Source organism: Callospermophilus lateralis, chromosome 14, assembly GCF_048772815.1.
Source record: "Callospermophilus lateralis isolate mCalLat2 chromosome 14, mCalLat2.hap1, whole genome shotgun sequence".
In the NCBI taxonomy this organism is placed as follows: domain Eukaryota; kingdom Metazoa; phylum Chordata; class Mammalia; order Rodentia; family Sciuridae; genus Callospermophilus; species Callospermophilus lateralis.
Genome location: NC_135318.1, coordinates 43,142,311 through 43,160,779, shown reverse-complemented (window position 1 = coordinate 43,160,779; position 18,469 = coordinate 43,142,311). Strand labels below are relative to the sequence as shown.

The following is an 18,469-nucleotide window of genomic DNA, read 5'->3' as shown; positions in this document are numbered from 1 at the left end:
AAAAAAAAGAAAGACACAACAGGAGGGAAACGCTACAGGCAATAGTCTGAAATATTTTCACTATATCAGTGAGGGGCTCTGAAACACAGTAAGATGTTGACCAATAAGTAGATTGACAGTTTGGGTCATATTCCTTTCCCATTCCTCAACAGTAAAAGTTCTATGTATTAAAATAGCAACACCTGAAAGTTCTTATAGAAAATCAAATCTAGGACTCCTTCTCAGACCTACAGAAACAGAATGTTGTAGGTGGTATCCAAAAATATGGTTTTAACATAATTTCCAGATTATTCTTATGCACTGAAATTTAGAATCAGTAAGTGGCCCCAACCTACAGGAAGATCTAAGAGAGATCTGGAAAGGGTTTGTGTTCCAGGACAAGGACAGCATCACAAAAAGGAAAACCAAAATCCTATAGGGTACTGCACATGGAATAAATCTCCTACTGCCTCTGGTCCAAGTTGTGTTGATGATAAGTCATGTACATGCATACCTGTTTTGCCTCACCTGTTTTACAAGTCAGCAACACTACATGAAAAAAACAATAGATGATGAAAAGGCAAAACCCCCTCTCCAGCACCCTTCTTGGACCTGGAGTTGTAGCTGCCTAGGCAGCCTATCTCTTAGATTGCTCCTTCCATCCTTACAATCTATTGCTAGAAATACTGGAGCTGCCCAGAGAGGGAAGATGACAACACTCAACACAGTGAAGAGCAACGTCCTTTCAGCATATGAATCCCAAACAGCCCTTCCACCATCTATTCACTGGTGAAAGAAAAACAAAGGACATTCACCTTTTGTGAAGGGGTTGTAAGAATTTTTATAAGAGGTATCAAACATAGATATTCTACAAATTATGTATTGTGAGATTAAAGAAATTACCTAAATCAGTCTATTGACACAATTTTTTTTTTTTTTTTACACAGACATAAGCTAGGATTCAGGCAACTATTGACAGAATTTTTTTTTACACAGACATAAGCTAGGATTCAGGCAAGTCAAATATATTTAATAAACATACAGTTAGACATTGATTATTCACTTGACAAAAATCATATTAATTGTCTAATTCTAAATACAAGTAATGAGATGGGTATATAAGACATAGTTCCTGCATCTAGGAACTTAATCTAGTCAAGTAGGAGAGGTAGAAAAGTAAACAGGCTGAGTATGATTCCATTGTGTATATTTACCCATTTTTTTTTATCCATTCATCTATTGAAGGGCATTTGGTTGGTTCCACAGTTTAGCTATTGTGAATTGTGCTGCTATAAACATTGATGTGGCTGTGTCCCTGTAGTATGCTATTTTTAAGTCCTTTGGGTATAGACGGAGGAGAGGGATAGTTGAGTCAAATGGTGGTTCCAGTCCCAATTTTCCAAGAAATCTCCATACTGCTTTCCATTATCAGCTGTACCAATTTGCAGTCCCACCAGCAGTGTATGAGTGTACCTTTTTCCCTACATCCTCACCAACACTTACTGTTGTTTATATTCAAAATAGCTGCCATTTTGACTGGCGTGAGATTAAATCTTACAGTAGTTTTTGCAGGTAAATGGATGGAGTTAGAGAAGATAATAGTAAGTGAAGTTAGCCAATCCCCCCAAAAAAAACAAATGCCAAATGTTTTCTCTGATATAAGGAGACTGATTCATAGTGGGTAGGGTGGCGAGCATGGGAGGAATAGATGAACTCTAGATAGGGCAGAAGGGTTGGAGGGAAAGACAGGGAGCATGGGGTTAGAAATGATGGTGGAATGTGATGGACATTATTATCCAAAGTACATGTATGAAGACCCGAATTGGTGTGAATATACTTTGTATACAACCAGAGATATGAAAAATTGTGCTTTATATGTGTAATAAGAATTGTAATGCATTCTGCTGTCATATATAAATTTTTTAAAATTAATTAATAATAAAAAAGAAAAGTAAACAGGCAATTAAAATTGCTGTAGAATGCATAAACCTGGATGCAAGTGAGAGTTTACCAGATACATGATCCAATCTTGGTAAGTTTTAAAAGTTAAAGATTGGATCTTAAGAGTTGAGACTTCAATCTTGAGCAAATATTGGTATGATGAAAGTAGAATAACATTACAAATGGAAGAGCTGTGTAAAGGCCCCAAGTTGGAATTTTGGCACATTTGGATACCACACATAGTTAAATACTCACAACCATACATTCCCTTGTTTTCAAAATTATTTCTAGGCCCCAAACTTTACTGGAGACTTATTGAAAAGTAGTTCAGTTCTGCTCTCACTTTTATAGAGGAATTGGTATAAATGTTTTTATACCTAAAGTTTCCATAATCCAACTAATCTACTGCAAGAACCTCCTTAATAGTCCCCCTGCTTCTAGTTCTGCCTCCTAGAATGTATTCTTCATAAAGCAGCCAAGGTGGTTCACTTTTCTTATGTAAAATCAAATAACTTCCATCCCCTGCTTAAAATTCTCCAGTGGTTCCCCATAATATTCAAAATGAAATGTATTCGATTACCAGAGTCACTAGGCCTCTTCCTAATGTCTCTACCTTTATCTCTAGCACTCCCTCTCTTTATTCCAGTCAGACTGCTCCTGGGGACTTCTTACCCATGCCAAGCACATTCCTCCCTCATGACCTCTGCACTAATTATTCCTTCTGCCTGAGATGCTCCTTGTCTGGGTCTTAATGACTGATTCCTTCTCATTACTCCTCTCCACACAAATGTCACCTCCTTAGAGAAATATTTCCTGACTAATTTGTCTAAAACAGCAATGCTCCCATTTCCTGCACACACACACACACACACACTATCGATTACCATATGATATTATTATGTATTTATTTATTTATTTTCAAATTCCCGTCTTCACAATAAACTATTAAGTTCCATGAGGGCAGGATTTTTCCTGTCTTGTTTACCTAGCACCTAGACCTGAGCTAAGCTCACAGTTGTTGAACAAATAAATAAAACTAGCTGATGAATATTTAAGTGACATATTTAGGTACCCCATAATAATTCATTATTAACATCACAAATATACATATAACCACACTGACTAGAATTTAAATCTGTTTTTAAAATGGTGACACTAAATATACTGCATTAAAGTTCTGGAAAGAATCTCAACAATTTTACAAGTAGAACTCTACGTAAGTCATAATACATAGTGATTGAATATAATATATATATATATATATATATATATATATATATATATATATACTTATGCATATATGCACACACAATTATAAAAGATAGCAAGAAGTTACTCGATAGTGCCTCAGTTGACATTAGGCATGTACATAACATTAGGCATATACACAGTGCATATATATATAACAGATATAACCATGATAACTAACAAAAGAGAAATGCTTAAGTTGGTTGTCTTAAAGAACCTTCAGGATTTGGGGTGGGAAACTAGAGCAGGATGTGGTGGCTGTTACTTTTCATCAACAATCCTCTTATACTGTTTTATATGTTATAAATTCATGTGTGTATGCTAATTTGATTTAAGTTTTTGAAGTTTTAAATTTTAAAGTGTTTGTAACTATGAATGGTAAGGATACACACATATGTAGTTACTTTAAAAATCTTAAAATGGCAGGGTATGGTGGCACACGCCTGTAATCCCAGTGGCTCAGGAGGCTGAGGCAGAAGGATCTTAAGTTCAAAGCCAGTCTCTAAATAAAATACAAAAAAGGGCTAAGGATATGGCTCAGTGGTTAAGTGCCCGAGTACAATCGCCTGTACAAAAAAAAAAAAAAATCTTAAAATGGTAGAACTGCAGGATTTAAGTGACATATTTAACTAACCCATAATAATTCATTATTAACATTGCAAATATGCACATAACTATACTGACTGGAATACAAAATGTTATTATTTTAGGCAGTGACAGATGGAAAAAAAAACAAGACTGAGATAAATCATATATGAAAGATTCAACATGTATTTAATAGAGATTTCGGTTGCCTTGATTATAGATTTAATGTTTTCAGGTTGAAACCCTGGAGATCACAGTCTTTCTGTAATATGTTCCTTTGGGTCACTACTTGAGAAAGAATACCAAATGTAATAACTATGTTTTAACATTACTTAATATATAAATGCCTATGGCACATACAGATTATTTTCCCTTCTTCCTAAAAGATTTCTGTTTACCTAGAGGCAGAAAAGTGACTTTCTATGTTTCCTAGGCATCCTTATGGCAGGGGTGGCCTAGAGAGAGGTAAGCCAAGTCACTGGTTGAGGTTTTCAGAAAAGCTCTTCCACAGAGACTGACCCAGCCAGGGGTATTCCATTTGCCTCTGTTTGCTGACTGTGATGTGAATATAATGATTAGAGTTATTGCACCTTGAAACCATGAGGGAAAGGCTCTGGCCCTAACTTCTTAAAAGATTGTAAGTGCCAGAAGATGGAGGAAGAAGTGAGTAGGGGTGGGGAATGGAGAATACAAGAGACTAGAGAGAACAAGCCTAGGGGTACACAACTAATCCCAAGTACTGTGGGAATGAGTGAATGAGGGAGGAGGATCCAAGTTCAAGGCAGAGCCTGGGCAACTTTGAAACACCCTGTCTCGAAATAAAAAATAAAAAGAGTTAGGGATGTAGCTCAGTGGCAGAATTTCCCTCTGTTCAATCTCCAGTACCTCAAAAATAAATAAATAAATAAAATTAAAAAGAGGAGGAGATATTCTTTTGGGGTGATAGATCTGCTCTGGAAATAGATAGTGGTAATAGTTGTGAAGTACTGTGAATATATCAAAACGTGCTTCGTATTTAGTGTTATATGAACCATATTTCAATTTTTTTTTAAATCACATACACGCAGCAGAAAACAGGTTTGTGATGTAGTCATTCCTCTATCTGTAGAACAGGATCATTATTCAATTTTGCTCACCACAAAATCTCCCTTATTTTTACTATTGTTCCACACGAAAAAACAAATCAAAATAAAACAAAAAACTCCACAGTGCAGATCATCTTGAAGTACTTTAAACAGAACCAAATTTTCCCACACTTTAAGATTTATTTCTGTAGAAAAAGCCTTTTGCTCCCTAGCAATAGTTCCTTCCAGGAGGAGGATTATCCATTAGTGTGACATTTCTGGCCCACCTTCTTCCCTGCCCCTGATTCATTCCCAGGGACATGTAATGACTCATCCTTTGGGTAAGTTTAGCAGGAGAAGCATGCTTCTTCTTCTTCCTCCTGCTGGGAGCAAAGTATCCACAGGGATCATACTCTTTTCTGTCCTAGAGTAGCCCTGCCTGTGCCCAGTTGGATGTATTTAATTCTGCAGTACAGGTTATTAAAAAGTTCACTTACCTGCAGATATAGGCCACACCCTCCAAACTCTGCTTTACTTTTTGTCTTCCCTGTCAATAACTCACATAATGAAGATGGATGCTATTTACTGGGCCCCTTAAACAACACCCCTTATTTTAAATTCTTACAAGGAATGTGCGTTAAGGGGTCTTAAGACTCCAGACCATTAACTTTGCAAAGCAGCAAATCATGTGGGAATCAACCATTCAAAGCATCATAGCATGCTTGGAATTTTCCAGAATCTTTCTGAAAGTCCTGACCCCTCGTTTGATGCATACTGTGCAACCCAGAGACATCTACATAGAAAGAAAAGGTGGACATGGAGACATATTTTCTGCAGTTTATCAGAGCAAGCTGAAACAGGCACTCTTAGGTCAAGGCCTCTGCTGAAAAAGATGCTTCTGTGAGTTTTCAGGGCCTCCTGTGCCGCTTCCACCTCGCTTGCTAAAGAGAAGGGAAGCTGATATGACACACAGCTCTGGAAACTGGGACAGATATTAGCCCTTTCAGTCATAAAAGACTCAAGCACAGTATGTTGCTCAGTCAAGACTCAGTCAGCAGCAACTGTTCCTCACTTTGTGGAAGGACGGATCAGTGGGAAACCTGACATGAATATTTGCAAAGCAAATACACTTTAAATCTACAAAGAAGCGTTGATATTTAAAGAAACCATATGATGAATTTTAAATGTCAGCAGCCTTTCATGTAAAATCAGATTTTTATATTGCAATGTACCCCTCCATCCTGGGCTCTTTTATGTAAAATCAGATTTTCATATTGCAATGTACCCCTCCATCCTGGGCTCTTTTATGTAAAATCAGATTTTCATATTGCAATGTACCCCTCCATCCTGGGCTCTGACTCAATTTTGAATTCAGGAAGTGATCTAGCTGCTACAAAGCAGCCCTTAATGATTTTTAAACATCCATAATTGTTTAAAATCTTTCCTCATATGTAATAAAATTCTGCCTCATTTGACCTTTCCTCATGGTCTAGGGTCTGTTCCCTAGAGCCACACACGATGACATCTTTGCAATAATTGAAAGAGCCATCATGCTACTGTTTTCTCTAAGAGCTAACTGTCCCCAAGCACTTCAATTTAATTCAAGACACTTTTGAAGTCTCCACTAGAGGCACAGCCCTCTAGGAGATATAAAAACAAGCCACCAGCTTGACCTTCAAAATCGTATCCTTATTGTCTAGTGAGAGACATAGCCATGTACACAAATAACTGCAGCAGAAAACAGAATGGGTGGAAGAGAAGTAAAACCAAGAAGTATAATGGAACTATTAATGAAATGCTGTAGGAACAAAGAAGCCAAGAGGGAATTGGAGTCAAGCAGGCTTATGTTTTTTGACTTTAATGTACTTAAATTTTCAACCTCTAAAAAACAGCTTTTCTATTTTCCTGTGCACATAAAGAAAAAAAAGTACATCCAAATTATGTGCTGAATCCATTTAATTACTCATTGCAGTTTGTATTTTAAGCAATCTTTAATAAAATTATTATTTATATCAGGACTTCAATAAGCTACTTGCATTCTAAAACTGAATTAATAGTATCAAAAACAAACTTGAATTTCTAAGGCACATGTCAACCAACAGATTGCCACAATGCTATTCTAGGAGTGTTATTAATATTGACCTGAGAGCTGGTAAAGCATCAAAGTATCTGTAGACAGTTAAATCAATTTCCCTTTCAAATTTTCAGACTGTATTATTCTAAATGTGAATATAACTACACATCCAGAGAAATATGATAAGCCAGGCCATAGCTACAAATACTCTAAGAACATAGGTTCAGTCCCCTATTCCACTAACCCTGTTCCCAAAGCTCCCAATGCAACAGAAGTTGGTGGGAGTCTTGGGGAAGAGCTTCTCAAGAATATGGAGATTTTACAAAAAAAAAAAAAAAAAAAACCTCCTTTGTTCTCCTTTATCCATTAACCAGAGGTGTGTACTTAATACTTTCAATAAATGTTAAATAAGACATAACTTTCTGAAGTCTTACAATAAATTCCCTTTATGTTCACTTTAAAAAAAAAAAAATGAGTTTTTTTTTTAAAGCGTAGGATAGAGCCAGGCATCATGGTATATGTCATAATCCCAGGTACTCAGGAGGCTGAGGCAGGAGAATTGCAAGTTCAGGACCAGTCTCAGTAATTTAGCAAGACCCTGTCTCAAAAAATAAAAAAGCTGGGAACATAACTCAGTAGTAAGGTTGGGCTGAATCTTTAGTACTAAGAAAAAAAGGAAGGAAGGAAAAGAAAGTAGAGAATGAAAAAGGAAGGGGAGAAAATAGCTGTACAGTGGAGAAACCTGACAAATACTATCTCAGCCAGGTGATCAAAGTCAACATAACAGCTGTAAGTTGTTATGTACCCTTGACATGGTGTGATGATAATGGTCTTCTTCCCAATAACCCATAAACCCAAGTCTTAGCATGTCAAAATATCAGACCAATTCTAATTGGAGAGCAATCTACAAGGCACTTGACTTCAAAGTACTCTTTAAACTGCTAAGGTCATCAAAAACAAGGTTAAGTGCTAGGCTCTGTGGCATATACTGTAATCCCAGCAACTCAGGAGGCAGAAGCAGGAGGATTGCAAATTCAGGGCCAGCCTCACCAACTTAGTGAGAACTTTTATTAAAAAAAAAAAAAAGACTGGGGCCGTAGCTCAGAGGTAAAGTTCCCCTGGGTTCAATCCCTAGGGAAAAAAAAAAAAAGACAAGTCTGAGTCTACGGAGGCGAGACAATTAAATGTAACAGGGTATCCTAGATGGGATCCTGGAACAGAAAAAGGACATTACATAAATTAAGAAAATCCAAATCAAATATGGACTTGCCTTAAGAATAATGTATCAAGCTAGGTGTGGTGGCACATGGCTATAATCCCAGTTACTCTGGAGGCTGAGGCAGGTAGATGAGTTCAAAGCCAACCTCAGCAACTTAGTGAGGCCCTAAGCAACTCAGGGAGACCCTGTCTCTAAATAAAATACAAAAAAGGGCTGGGGATATGGCTCAGAGATTAAGCGCCCCTGGTCCCCCCCCAAACCAAAAAAATAATGATGTATCAATATTGCCTCATACCAGTTAGTTGTCTCCATACTATCTTCTCAATTTTTCTAAACAAAAAGTTTATTTTTAAAAAAGTAAAGGAAGAAGCAATGGAAAGCAGCAGTAGTCAAAAGGATTTATATGCAGACTTTGAGGATAAGCCTAAGAAGCTAACTATTTGTAATTTGTAATGTGTAAATGTGTTTTCCTGAATTTTAAACAGCCATCTTATAAACTACATATAGAAATTCAATACATTTGAAAATAAGGGGCTGTGTATTTGAAAGGGAGAGTGCACTGTGTTTGCCCTTTAGAATATTCTGTCACCAAGGGTATTTTAAATTCAAACATTCCAAATAGAAATATATCAACACACATTGTTTTAGTTGTGAAATACTGTGTTGAACTCCAGTAAGCCAATTTAACTCAGTGGTCACTTTTCCATATAAAAAAGTTAAATCGTTTTCCATTTCATTGAATTTTCATGTCATTGAATTTATTTTCACTGGGAATGCTTTCCATGTAAATATTTTTTAAATATATTTTTAGTTGTAGATGGACATGCTTCTGTTATTATTATTATTATTTTTAATGTGGTGTTGAGGATTGAACCCAGTGCCTCACACATGCTAAGCAAGCACTCTACCACTGAGCTTCAACTCCAGCCCTCCATGTAAATATTTTAATGACAATTTGTCAACCACATTTTGTCCATATTAAATGTTCCCAAGTATATCTTCTTCCACTGTGAATTCACTTTCTTTTTTTTTTTTTTTTTTGTTTTTTGTTTTTTGTGGTGCTGGAGATTGAACCTGGGGCCTTGTGCATGGGAGGCAAGCACTCTACCAACTGAGCTATATCCCCAGCTGTGAATTCACTTTCATAGTCATTATTTCCATCAAACCAATTTTCACCAAGATTTTATTATCCTATGGTTTTAAACTAAAAGTTAATTTTATAATGTTCTTTTCATTGTTTATATTTATTATGTTTGTTTATCTATTTATTTATTTATAGTTGTAAATGGACAGAATACCTTAGTTTACTTTTATGTGGTGCTAAGGATTGAACCCAGTGCCTCACACATGCTAGGCAAGAAATCTGCCACTGAGCTACAGCCCTAGCCCTTCATTATGTTTTATATTATTAAAACAAAAATTTCATTTTTGATGATTTATAGACACAATCACTTCTTCATAATCATGACTTCAATAAAAGGCCAATGGTTTATATTTGTTTATTTCTTATGCAATCACAAGAAAAATTGTAAGCAATTTTAAGAAACAAAGAACTATATATGGAAACAATGACAGAGAATGCCAGCAAGGGAGAAAGAGAAAATGGGAGGCTGCAGTGTTTCTGGGTGTGCTGTGCTTACTGACCAGGTCAAACTTCCCTACAGTCAAAATGACAGTCCAAACATCCTGAGGGGCATCTGGAATGATACAAATGATCAGATCCACATGTCCTGCTTCAATCCATGTGTTCAGTGCATAGGTCAGGAAGAAGGCAAAGTAAGAATGGAAATCGTATTGAGGGGAAAATCAACAGGAAATAGTCGTGAAGAGCATGGGTGCTAGTATAGTCTGTTAAGGTTCAAATCCCAGCTCCACAACTTAAACCTGGGAAAGTTACCTCTCTATGCCTCAATTTCTCTGTTAGACAAGGAAATGATTGAGGTCAAAAGAAGGAAAATTAAATGGAAAATGCATGTAAAATACTGAGTATAGAATTTGGCCCATCCTAAGCTGTCGAAGAATGTCAGTATATATGGGTGCAAATATGTTGCTGTGAATTTGTACCGTATATTCTACCTTGAGAAAACAATAGTGTCCATGTACTCTCTTCCATTTAACATACTACAAATTGTAGGAGTTATCATCCTAAACCTGACTTTCTCCCCCCCCCCTTTGGAAAGGTTGTGCAAAACTACTATATTTACAAAAATGGCACAAATGTGAACTCAACAGTCAATGCACATGCATACTTCATTCACATCTTCAACAATGAAAGGTCTTCAACACTGCAGAACAAATAAGAATGCAAACTTCAACTGCAGCTGTTAAACACTGAAGTCATGTAAGTTATACCAGAATGGGCAAATACTGCCCAAGTAAAATTCTATGTTAAAGCAGAAACAGGTTTAAAGCCATTCAAGTGCAAGCACAGTTAGACAAATATTTCGGAGCCCCATCTATTTGTGTTTGAATCATGTGATCTTTCTTGCAACTTGTGGTCTTAAACTTCTGTTCTACAAAATTCAAAAGTAAAATACAGAGAAAAAAAAATACATCAGAGGTTATATTAAATAAGAGTATTATACAAAGCGATAATTAAGAAGAAGCAAGGAAGACCAAAACATTGAAATAGTAAAATTTGATTGTTACGTGTTGGAACCAGTCCTACTAGAATTAATTAATATATACAAATATTTTCAAGTAGATAACTTATGTTTCTCTAACTCGTCCTTTTCATGAGTGCACTGTTAAACTAATAAAAACACATAGCTGGGTGTGGTGGCACATGCTTGTAATCCCAGGGCTAAGGCAGGAGATCAGTTCAAAGCCTGCCTCAGCAAAAACAAGGCAGTAAGCAACTCAATGAGACCCTGTCTCTAAATAAAATACAAAAATAGGGATAGGGATGTGGCTCAGTGGTTGAGTGCCCCAGAATTCAATCCCCAGACGCCCCCACCAAAAAAAAAAAAACCTCTGCACATATATATTCCCTTACAATAGCAGCACATGCTATCACTACTTGCAAAGTTGTCAATCTCAAATGATTTAGTGAATAAAAGGAAACAAAAAGTGAATAAGTGGCATAATAAGGAGAAATTAAGGGAATTAGAAAAATTCATGCAAGGCAGCTTTTTTAAATCAGTCCGCCAGCTTGCCAGCAACAAGGGATGGTTTCCATTCAGGAAGGTCCTGTGGCGTGGGAACATAGCCACCAGTGACCTCTCTGTTATTCAGGGCTGTGTTAGGAAGTTGCTTGTTGTTCATCTTTGTTTTTGCATGTTGTAATCCCCAGAATCAAAATATATTTGCCCTTTCTGCAATCATTTCCTTAAACATCTGAACCTCAAGGCTTTTGTCCCGGTGAGGATACTTTTTTTAATTTTGCTTCTTCAGCTTTCTCTAAATTAGTCACTTTATCTTCCATTTCCTTCTGAAGGCCAGGGACTTCATGGACACAATGCTCCCTCTGCCTAGCCCTGCTCCTCCAGCTTCCCTAAACCTGAGTTTTTTAATTTAAATATTTATTTTTTAGTTTTAGGTGGACATATATCTTTATTTTATTTGTATATGGTGCTGAGGATCAAACCCAGTGTCTCATGCATGTTAGGCGAGCGCTCTACCACTGAGCCACAACCCCAGCCCAACTCTGACTTTTTAAACCCTACTATTTTTTATGTAGTACATTTTCCTGTCTTTATATGTTTACTTGCCTCAAATTGACCTTCACATTCCATGTAACCATTATCTACACAAAATTGCAACAAGGTAGTTAAAATCATTTGAAATATATGTTGTATTAACAGAAAATGTCACTGTAAAATAAAACTGCAAATTTCAAAGTGAGAGATAATCTTGGTATCAAATTCCATTGATCTACCTGTTTTCTCCTTGTTAAAATATAAAGAAGACCTGAATCTCACAAAAATGTGACGAGAATTAGGAACAGTGAGATGCTCAGCATATAGGACAATCAAAGCAAATTTCCCACATGCAATTCACGTACACACTCTTTTACACTCACACACCCTATCACTGTTATCTCTGTCAAGTGAACTAAATTTCTCAGATGATCTTTGTCACCATTTTCATATTTTATATAATAGAGCTTCAGTGATTTATTGTGGCAGTTTTCAAACCAGGGTACCCATACTCCTGGGGTACTCTAAGATTTCCTAAGGGTACAAACCCATGGATATTTTAAAGGAACCATTTTTCAGATTTTCAACTTTCATATGTATTCTTTCCTAAAATGGACCTGAGATCTGTTGGCCCTGGTTCTCCCTTCCTACCTCCCTTTCCACGATCAACCTTACAAAGAAAGGCTCTTTACAAAAGATATACTTTCACCCATTTTTAACCTTACTCTGGTACTTTGTCCTAAAGTGTAAAAATCTATGAAATACCAAATAAAAGGATAATTCAGTCTTTCCTTTAATCAAGGTCCCATAAACATCCCAGTTCTCTCTTTAAGAAATACATTTCTGACATACATCTGTAATCCCAGCATTCAGGAGGCTAAGGCAGGAGGATCACAAGTTCCAGGCCAGTCTCAGCAATTTAGCAGGGCCCTAAGTTATTTAGCAAATTTGTCTTTGTCTCAAAATAAAAAATAAAGGATTCAGAAGCCAGGAGAATGAGAAGTTATACTCCATATATGTAGTCAAAATACATTCTACTGTCAAGTATAACTAGTAAGAACAAATAAAATTTAAAAAAAAACAAACATATTATCAGAGGGAAAAAAAAAGGTTCAGAATGTAGCATGTAACTCAAATAGTAAAGCTCCCCTGGATTCCATCCCCAGAACCAAAAGAAAGAAAGAGAGAAAGAAGGAAAAATAGAAATTTCTAATACAATTTAACTTTTAATAACTAAAGGTTACCATGTTTTTAATATATTTATATGATTTTCACTAATTATGTTGTAATAACAATTGCAATAATAACACACTCCAGAAAAGAAAAATTAATATTTTAGAGACTTATTGTCAAAGGAAATTAGGAAAAATATTCCATTTGTACCTACTATGGGTATATATGCACACATACACAAAGCAGAAAGTGTAATAAGCAATAAGAAACTCTCAAGCATAACAATGGGATAAAATTCTGTGGGGGAAGTGAAATAGAAATCAAGTTCAAAAAAAGAAAAGGAATAATGTATCATGTCCCAGTGTTAAATAACTTTATTTTAAATGAATGATGGTGGATAGTAAATCACCACAGTATTTATCGTCCATTGGGTAAATTTCAGAGTGATTTAACGTTTTAATTTACAAATATCAACATTTACAATAAGCCAGATATCACATCCTTTGCAACTATTAAACTCATGATGAAACAAAAATCAGATAATAAACTGAAGAGCTACTATCAGCTTGGAGGGGTACTAATAACCTGATAAAGCGAGCCCTCAAATATCATTTAGGTGTCCTTCCTAAAACTCAAGTCAAGCCCAATTAGTTTCAGTGACAAATGAAGGGACCATTAATCCAAAGTCATTCTCTTCCTTTCCTCCCCTTTTCTCCCCCTCAGTCGCCCCCTTCTAAGTCCCCAGTCGTCCCTCGCTCCACCCTCACTCCTTTGTGGGCTCCTTTAACCCACCCTGTGCCCGCCCCCTCCAGCGCATGCGTGCTTCACTTCCTTTCCACCCGCTGCTGCTGTGTCATGGCCGAGCGGAAGTTCCAGCCCCCGCGGGAAAGGGCGTCCTTAAGATCGAAAGGGCTTTCCGCAGCTTTCTCCCCCTCCTCCCGTAACATCTTTCATTCTGTCATTGTAGGGGGGTCCCTACCCTGTACTCTCCCGAACACCTCGTAGTCCACGGATTTGAGTGGCTCGCTGGTAGACATGGCGGCGGCGAGCCCTCTGCCAAGGAGCCGGAGCGGGATTCGGGGCGCGGCGACTGCGGCAGCCGCGAGAGGGAGGAAGCACATGGGACCGCTGGGTGCCCTCCGCGCCTGTCCCCGGCCCGAGTCGCAAGCGCGCTGGGGTCACGCGTCAAACGCTGTAAATGAGACCGCCGGGCCCGGGAGTGAGGGCAGACGGGGACGCCGGGCGTCCGAGGCCTCTTCTTGCGCCCCCCCCACCCCGCCCAGCGGAGCCCGCGCTCTCAAGAATGAGCGCCCCTGTGTGCGCCCTGGGATTTAATTTGCCATGGCGCTTGATGCTCAGTGTTTGTGAATTAAAGCCTGGTGCTGGGCTCAAAATGGGGTTGCTTCCCTCCTCCCAATTTTATTAACCAAAAAGTGTATATATAAGGTGAGGATTTGATATGGGTATGCTTTGTGAAGAGGTTAGATCAAGCTAATTAACAGTCATCACCTCTTTTTTACGTAGAGAACTTTTAAGATCTCAATTGTCAAGTATACGTTATTCTTAACCATAGTCACCATATTAGACAATAGATCTACGGTATTCACAGTAACAAGCATTGCACCCTTTGACCATTGTCTTTCCCTTTCCAACCTCCCTTCACTCTCTTCCACCAAGATTTGCTTTTGAAACTAAGGGCCTGCTAGGGCAGTGGTTAAGGGTATTTGGTAAGTGAATTGATTACGAAATGTTCTGGTGATGCCAAATCTATCTGGCAATTTCAAGCCAACTCATAAGATGAGGTCTGTAACCTTTTCACCTCTTCCACTGAGTTAGAAAGGCTTTGGACCTGTATCCTTTATCCTAAATAGACTGATATTTTCTGAAACAAGAACCTGTTTATTTTAAAGTCTGAACTTTTGAAAATGTCCTCTTGTTTTTTGTTTTTAAGGTCTTGATTATTGTTCGGCAATATCTCAATTACCTAGAAAGTTAAGGCAATTTATATATTTCCTGGTAATCTAAATTAGTCTGTCTGTCTCTCTCTTTTTTCCCCCTTTGGATATGGTATATCCCTTGCCCAGACTGGCCTTGAACTTCTGGACTCCTGGGCTCAAGTGATCCTCCTGAGTGCTGGAACTACAGGTATGGGCCACCACTCCCAGCCCATAAACTCTAATTTGTAACAACCCATCAACTCCAAAGAAACTAGATACGGTTTTTGATAATATGCTTTCTAGATTCCAAATGCTATTACATGTAAGAATTTGCATATTCAATTTATTTGTTGGCTTCAACACCCTTGGGCATATATATATATATATATATATATATATCTTCAACACCCTTGGGCATATATATATATATATATATATATATATATATATACACATATATACATATACATTTTTTTTTTGGCATCTGGCCTCATAGTTAAAAAATTCACTGCAACCTGATTCAATGTCATGTGCCAATTCTGTCAGAGAATACCAAAAATTATGTAAAACTTGGTTAGAATGTGGTTAGATCATGTTTGGAAATTTATTCTGGGGTGCTTTCTGATTGATTTTATATAATGAAGGTCTTCCTTGCAGGATACCTCACAATTATCTCTTCCTCTCATCTCCTTGTTCATTTCATACAGAGTATGGAATCAATATAAGTATTAAGTCATTCTTCTCACCCTTCACTACTGTCAGAATCAAAACTAAGGTCTTCCACCTCAACTAAGCCCTTATTAAGTGCTTACCATAATCCTACAAGTGATGTAATCAAGACAGTTATTCTTCAATCTGAACAGAGAGGTTAAACAAAACAAAAAATGACCTTTTCTCTTGGATCTACTTTATCTGGAATACACCTGCTACTCTAGACTCTTACCCTATCTTGTTCAGTTGCCTTTGCAAGTTCTTATCAGATTTCATCCTAATTATTAAGGGTTTCTTCCCCCCACTAGTGCTGAGTGTTCCAAGTTACTGACTGGGAAAGTTGATGGTTTCCTTTTCTTAATCAGTCCTTGACTTTTTTTTTCCACATTTACCTAAGATTGCCCTTGCCAATTATTATGTAGCTTTATTTTTAACTTAAGAAGTGCTATAGCAACAATTGGCATTTGCTTAGCTAAAAAATTTACTATGTCTGCCAACAGCAGAACATTAGCAAATGGAAATTTTATGTACCATTTCAGCATAGATTGCCAATAAAATGGTAAGACTTTAGGAATTTTAAGTAAATGTTTCTAATATTTAAACTAATTTTTAAACAACAGAAATTTTTTTTAAATAAAAGGGAAAAAATCATCCATAATCATCCTAGCACAACTGTTATCATTTTTGTATATTCTCTCTATATACGTGTGTGTTTGTGTGTTTTTTTAGTAGTTACAGCATGAATTCAATTTTTATTCTTTTCTATATTGTAGTCTTTCCAATGGATGTTAAGTGAGTATGATCATAAATTTACCTACTAGTCCTGTGATTACACATTCAAGCTACTTTTCATTTTTCACTACTATAAAAAATATTGTGAAGGAACTATTCATGCATGTAGCTTCCTTCCCATATTTTTATATTAGAAGTTAGAATACTTTTAACTTAAAATATATCAGAATATAGGCATGTATTGTTCTTGACATGTATTGCCAAATCACTTTTCAAAGGGCTGTACCAATTTAGATATACTACTGTCAACACCATGTATGATTATTTGCCATTTATTTATTTATTTGTATGGTGCTGGGAATGAACAATAGGCAAAGTCTCAAGCACTGAGCTATATCCCCAGGCTCTGCCTTTTTTTCTTTTCTTTTTTTTTTTTTTTTGAGCTCAGAGGCATTTTATTAAAAAAAAAAAAAAAAAGTCTGTGGTAATTTTAATAGGAGCTTAATAAAATTCATCATACAGGCCTGGGGATGTGGCTCAAGCGGTAGCGCGCTTGCCTGGCATGCCTGCAGCCCGGGTTCGATCCTCAGCACCACATACAGACAAAGATGTTGTGTCTACTGAAAACTAAAAAATAAATATTAAAAAATTCTCTCTCTCAAAAAAAAAAAAAATCATCATACATTTACTTCATCTTTTTAGCTTGACCTTCTTTCTAGTAATCTTTAGCTTCACTGTTTTGGGCTACTATAGAAGGAGATCCTCCTTTGGGCAATTTAAAAGCATAATTTGTCAAGCATCTCTTATTTTCCTTTATTGACTATATGGCTTAAATAGTATTAATGTTGCTTCCTGTTTTGTCATTTTGATTTCAAACCCACCTCTATAATAGCTATCGCTGACGGCAGATTTTGGTAGACTCTGAAATTTGTATTTTACTTGAGGCTCCATATGTTTCATGGCTTGTAAAACAGCACCCTGCAAATCCTGCAGCACCAATGGTCAGTCCAACTGCTATCACTGTACTGGCCATGTCTCAGTCTCAGCTCCCCTGCTTTCACCAGGAGCACTGTTCATCTTAGCCCAGAGGCCACAGCCACCACCATAAGCCTTAACCAGAAAGTGATATATCCGCAGGAGCAAGCACAAGTTCCCAAGTACAGGAACCCTCACTTAGTTGGCTTTCTATGCATATATACACAGGCTCTTCAGATATAATGCATGATTAGATTATATATAACATTGGATTTTGTAACCTGACCTATAGTCAAAACACTGAATTATTCTACAATCCAAAAAGAGAGATTTATTCTAAAAAGCCTTTGCTCTTGGATCCACTTTATATGGAATACTCCTGCTATTCCCAGATCTTTCCCTCTCCTGCTCAGTTACCTCTGCAAGTGCTTACCAAATTTCATCCTAGTTATCTATAGCAACAATTTTGGAATAACTCGGCTATGTTATTACTATTGGTCAAAATTAAACCCTTACATCATGTAAGTCTCTTCCTTGAACATTTTAAGACAAATTGTTTATGTTGTAGGATAATATTTAAGGCAATGCATATAAAAGGAAAATCCTACCTATACAATGTAGATAGAAAAAATGACCAGGCACTAGAACCTGTGAAGTAAGGAAGGACAGGCAACAGTCTCTGGGTCCAAGTGACATTTAAATTGAGGAGGTGCAACCTGTAAACTTTTAATTTATCACCACAAAGGGTCAGTTGAGAGTGATTCCTGCAGTGATTTCTCAGAAAGTTGAAATTGGGATATAATTGATTTCAAAGACAACCAAAATTACTTCATACATCAACATTTCTATTCCTGACATATTTTTGTAATCATGTGGAAAGAGCAGTTCTCAGAAGGATACAAATTGTTAACTTCCACAAGGGAAAAGACCTAAATAAGCTAATTCAATGGTTCCCTTATAGAAGGAATATTTCATAAGCTAAAGATGTGGTTAAATAATTATTACTAAACTGGATTCAAAATCATTAGCCACCAAACTCTTAGTGTATTTAGCTGACTTAGTAGCTATTTCTCAGAAGAGGCTTACATCTTATTACAATTTATCAGAAAATTGCTTAAGCATTTTATCAGGAAGGCATGTTTCCTTCCCAAGTATCTCAAGTTTGGACCAATTTTTCTTTATCACAATCCACT

General features: G+C 36.9%; 1 protein-coding gene and 2 pseudogenes across 1 annotated transcript in view; all 3 read right to left on the bottom strand.

The window, feature by feature from the left end:
* The window catches only part of Acyp2 (acylphosphatase 2), a 157,130-nt gene extending 142,926 nt beyond the window's left edge, over window positions 1–14,204 (bottom strand). Inside the window, exon 1 of the mRNA XM_076834003.2 lies at window positions 13,901–14,204. Coding sequence (XP_076690118.2) covers window positions 13,901–14,042 — 142 coding nt within the window. The 5' untranslated portion in view covers window positions 14,043–14,204. The remainder of the gene's footprint in view (window positions 1–13,900) is intronic.
* LOC143380672 (cAMP-regulated phosphoprotein 19 pseudogene) lies at window positions 11,249–11,534 on the bottom strand (annotated as a pseudogene).
* A 2,782-nt stretch (window positions 14,205–16,986) lies between the features above and the next one.
* On the bottom strand, window positions 16,987–17,334 carry LOC143379973 (mitochondrial import inner membrane translocase subunit TIM14 pseudogene; annotated as a pseudogene).
* Between the last annotated feature and the right edge of the window lie 1,135 nt (window positions 17,335–18,469).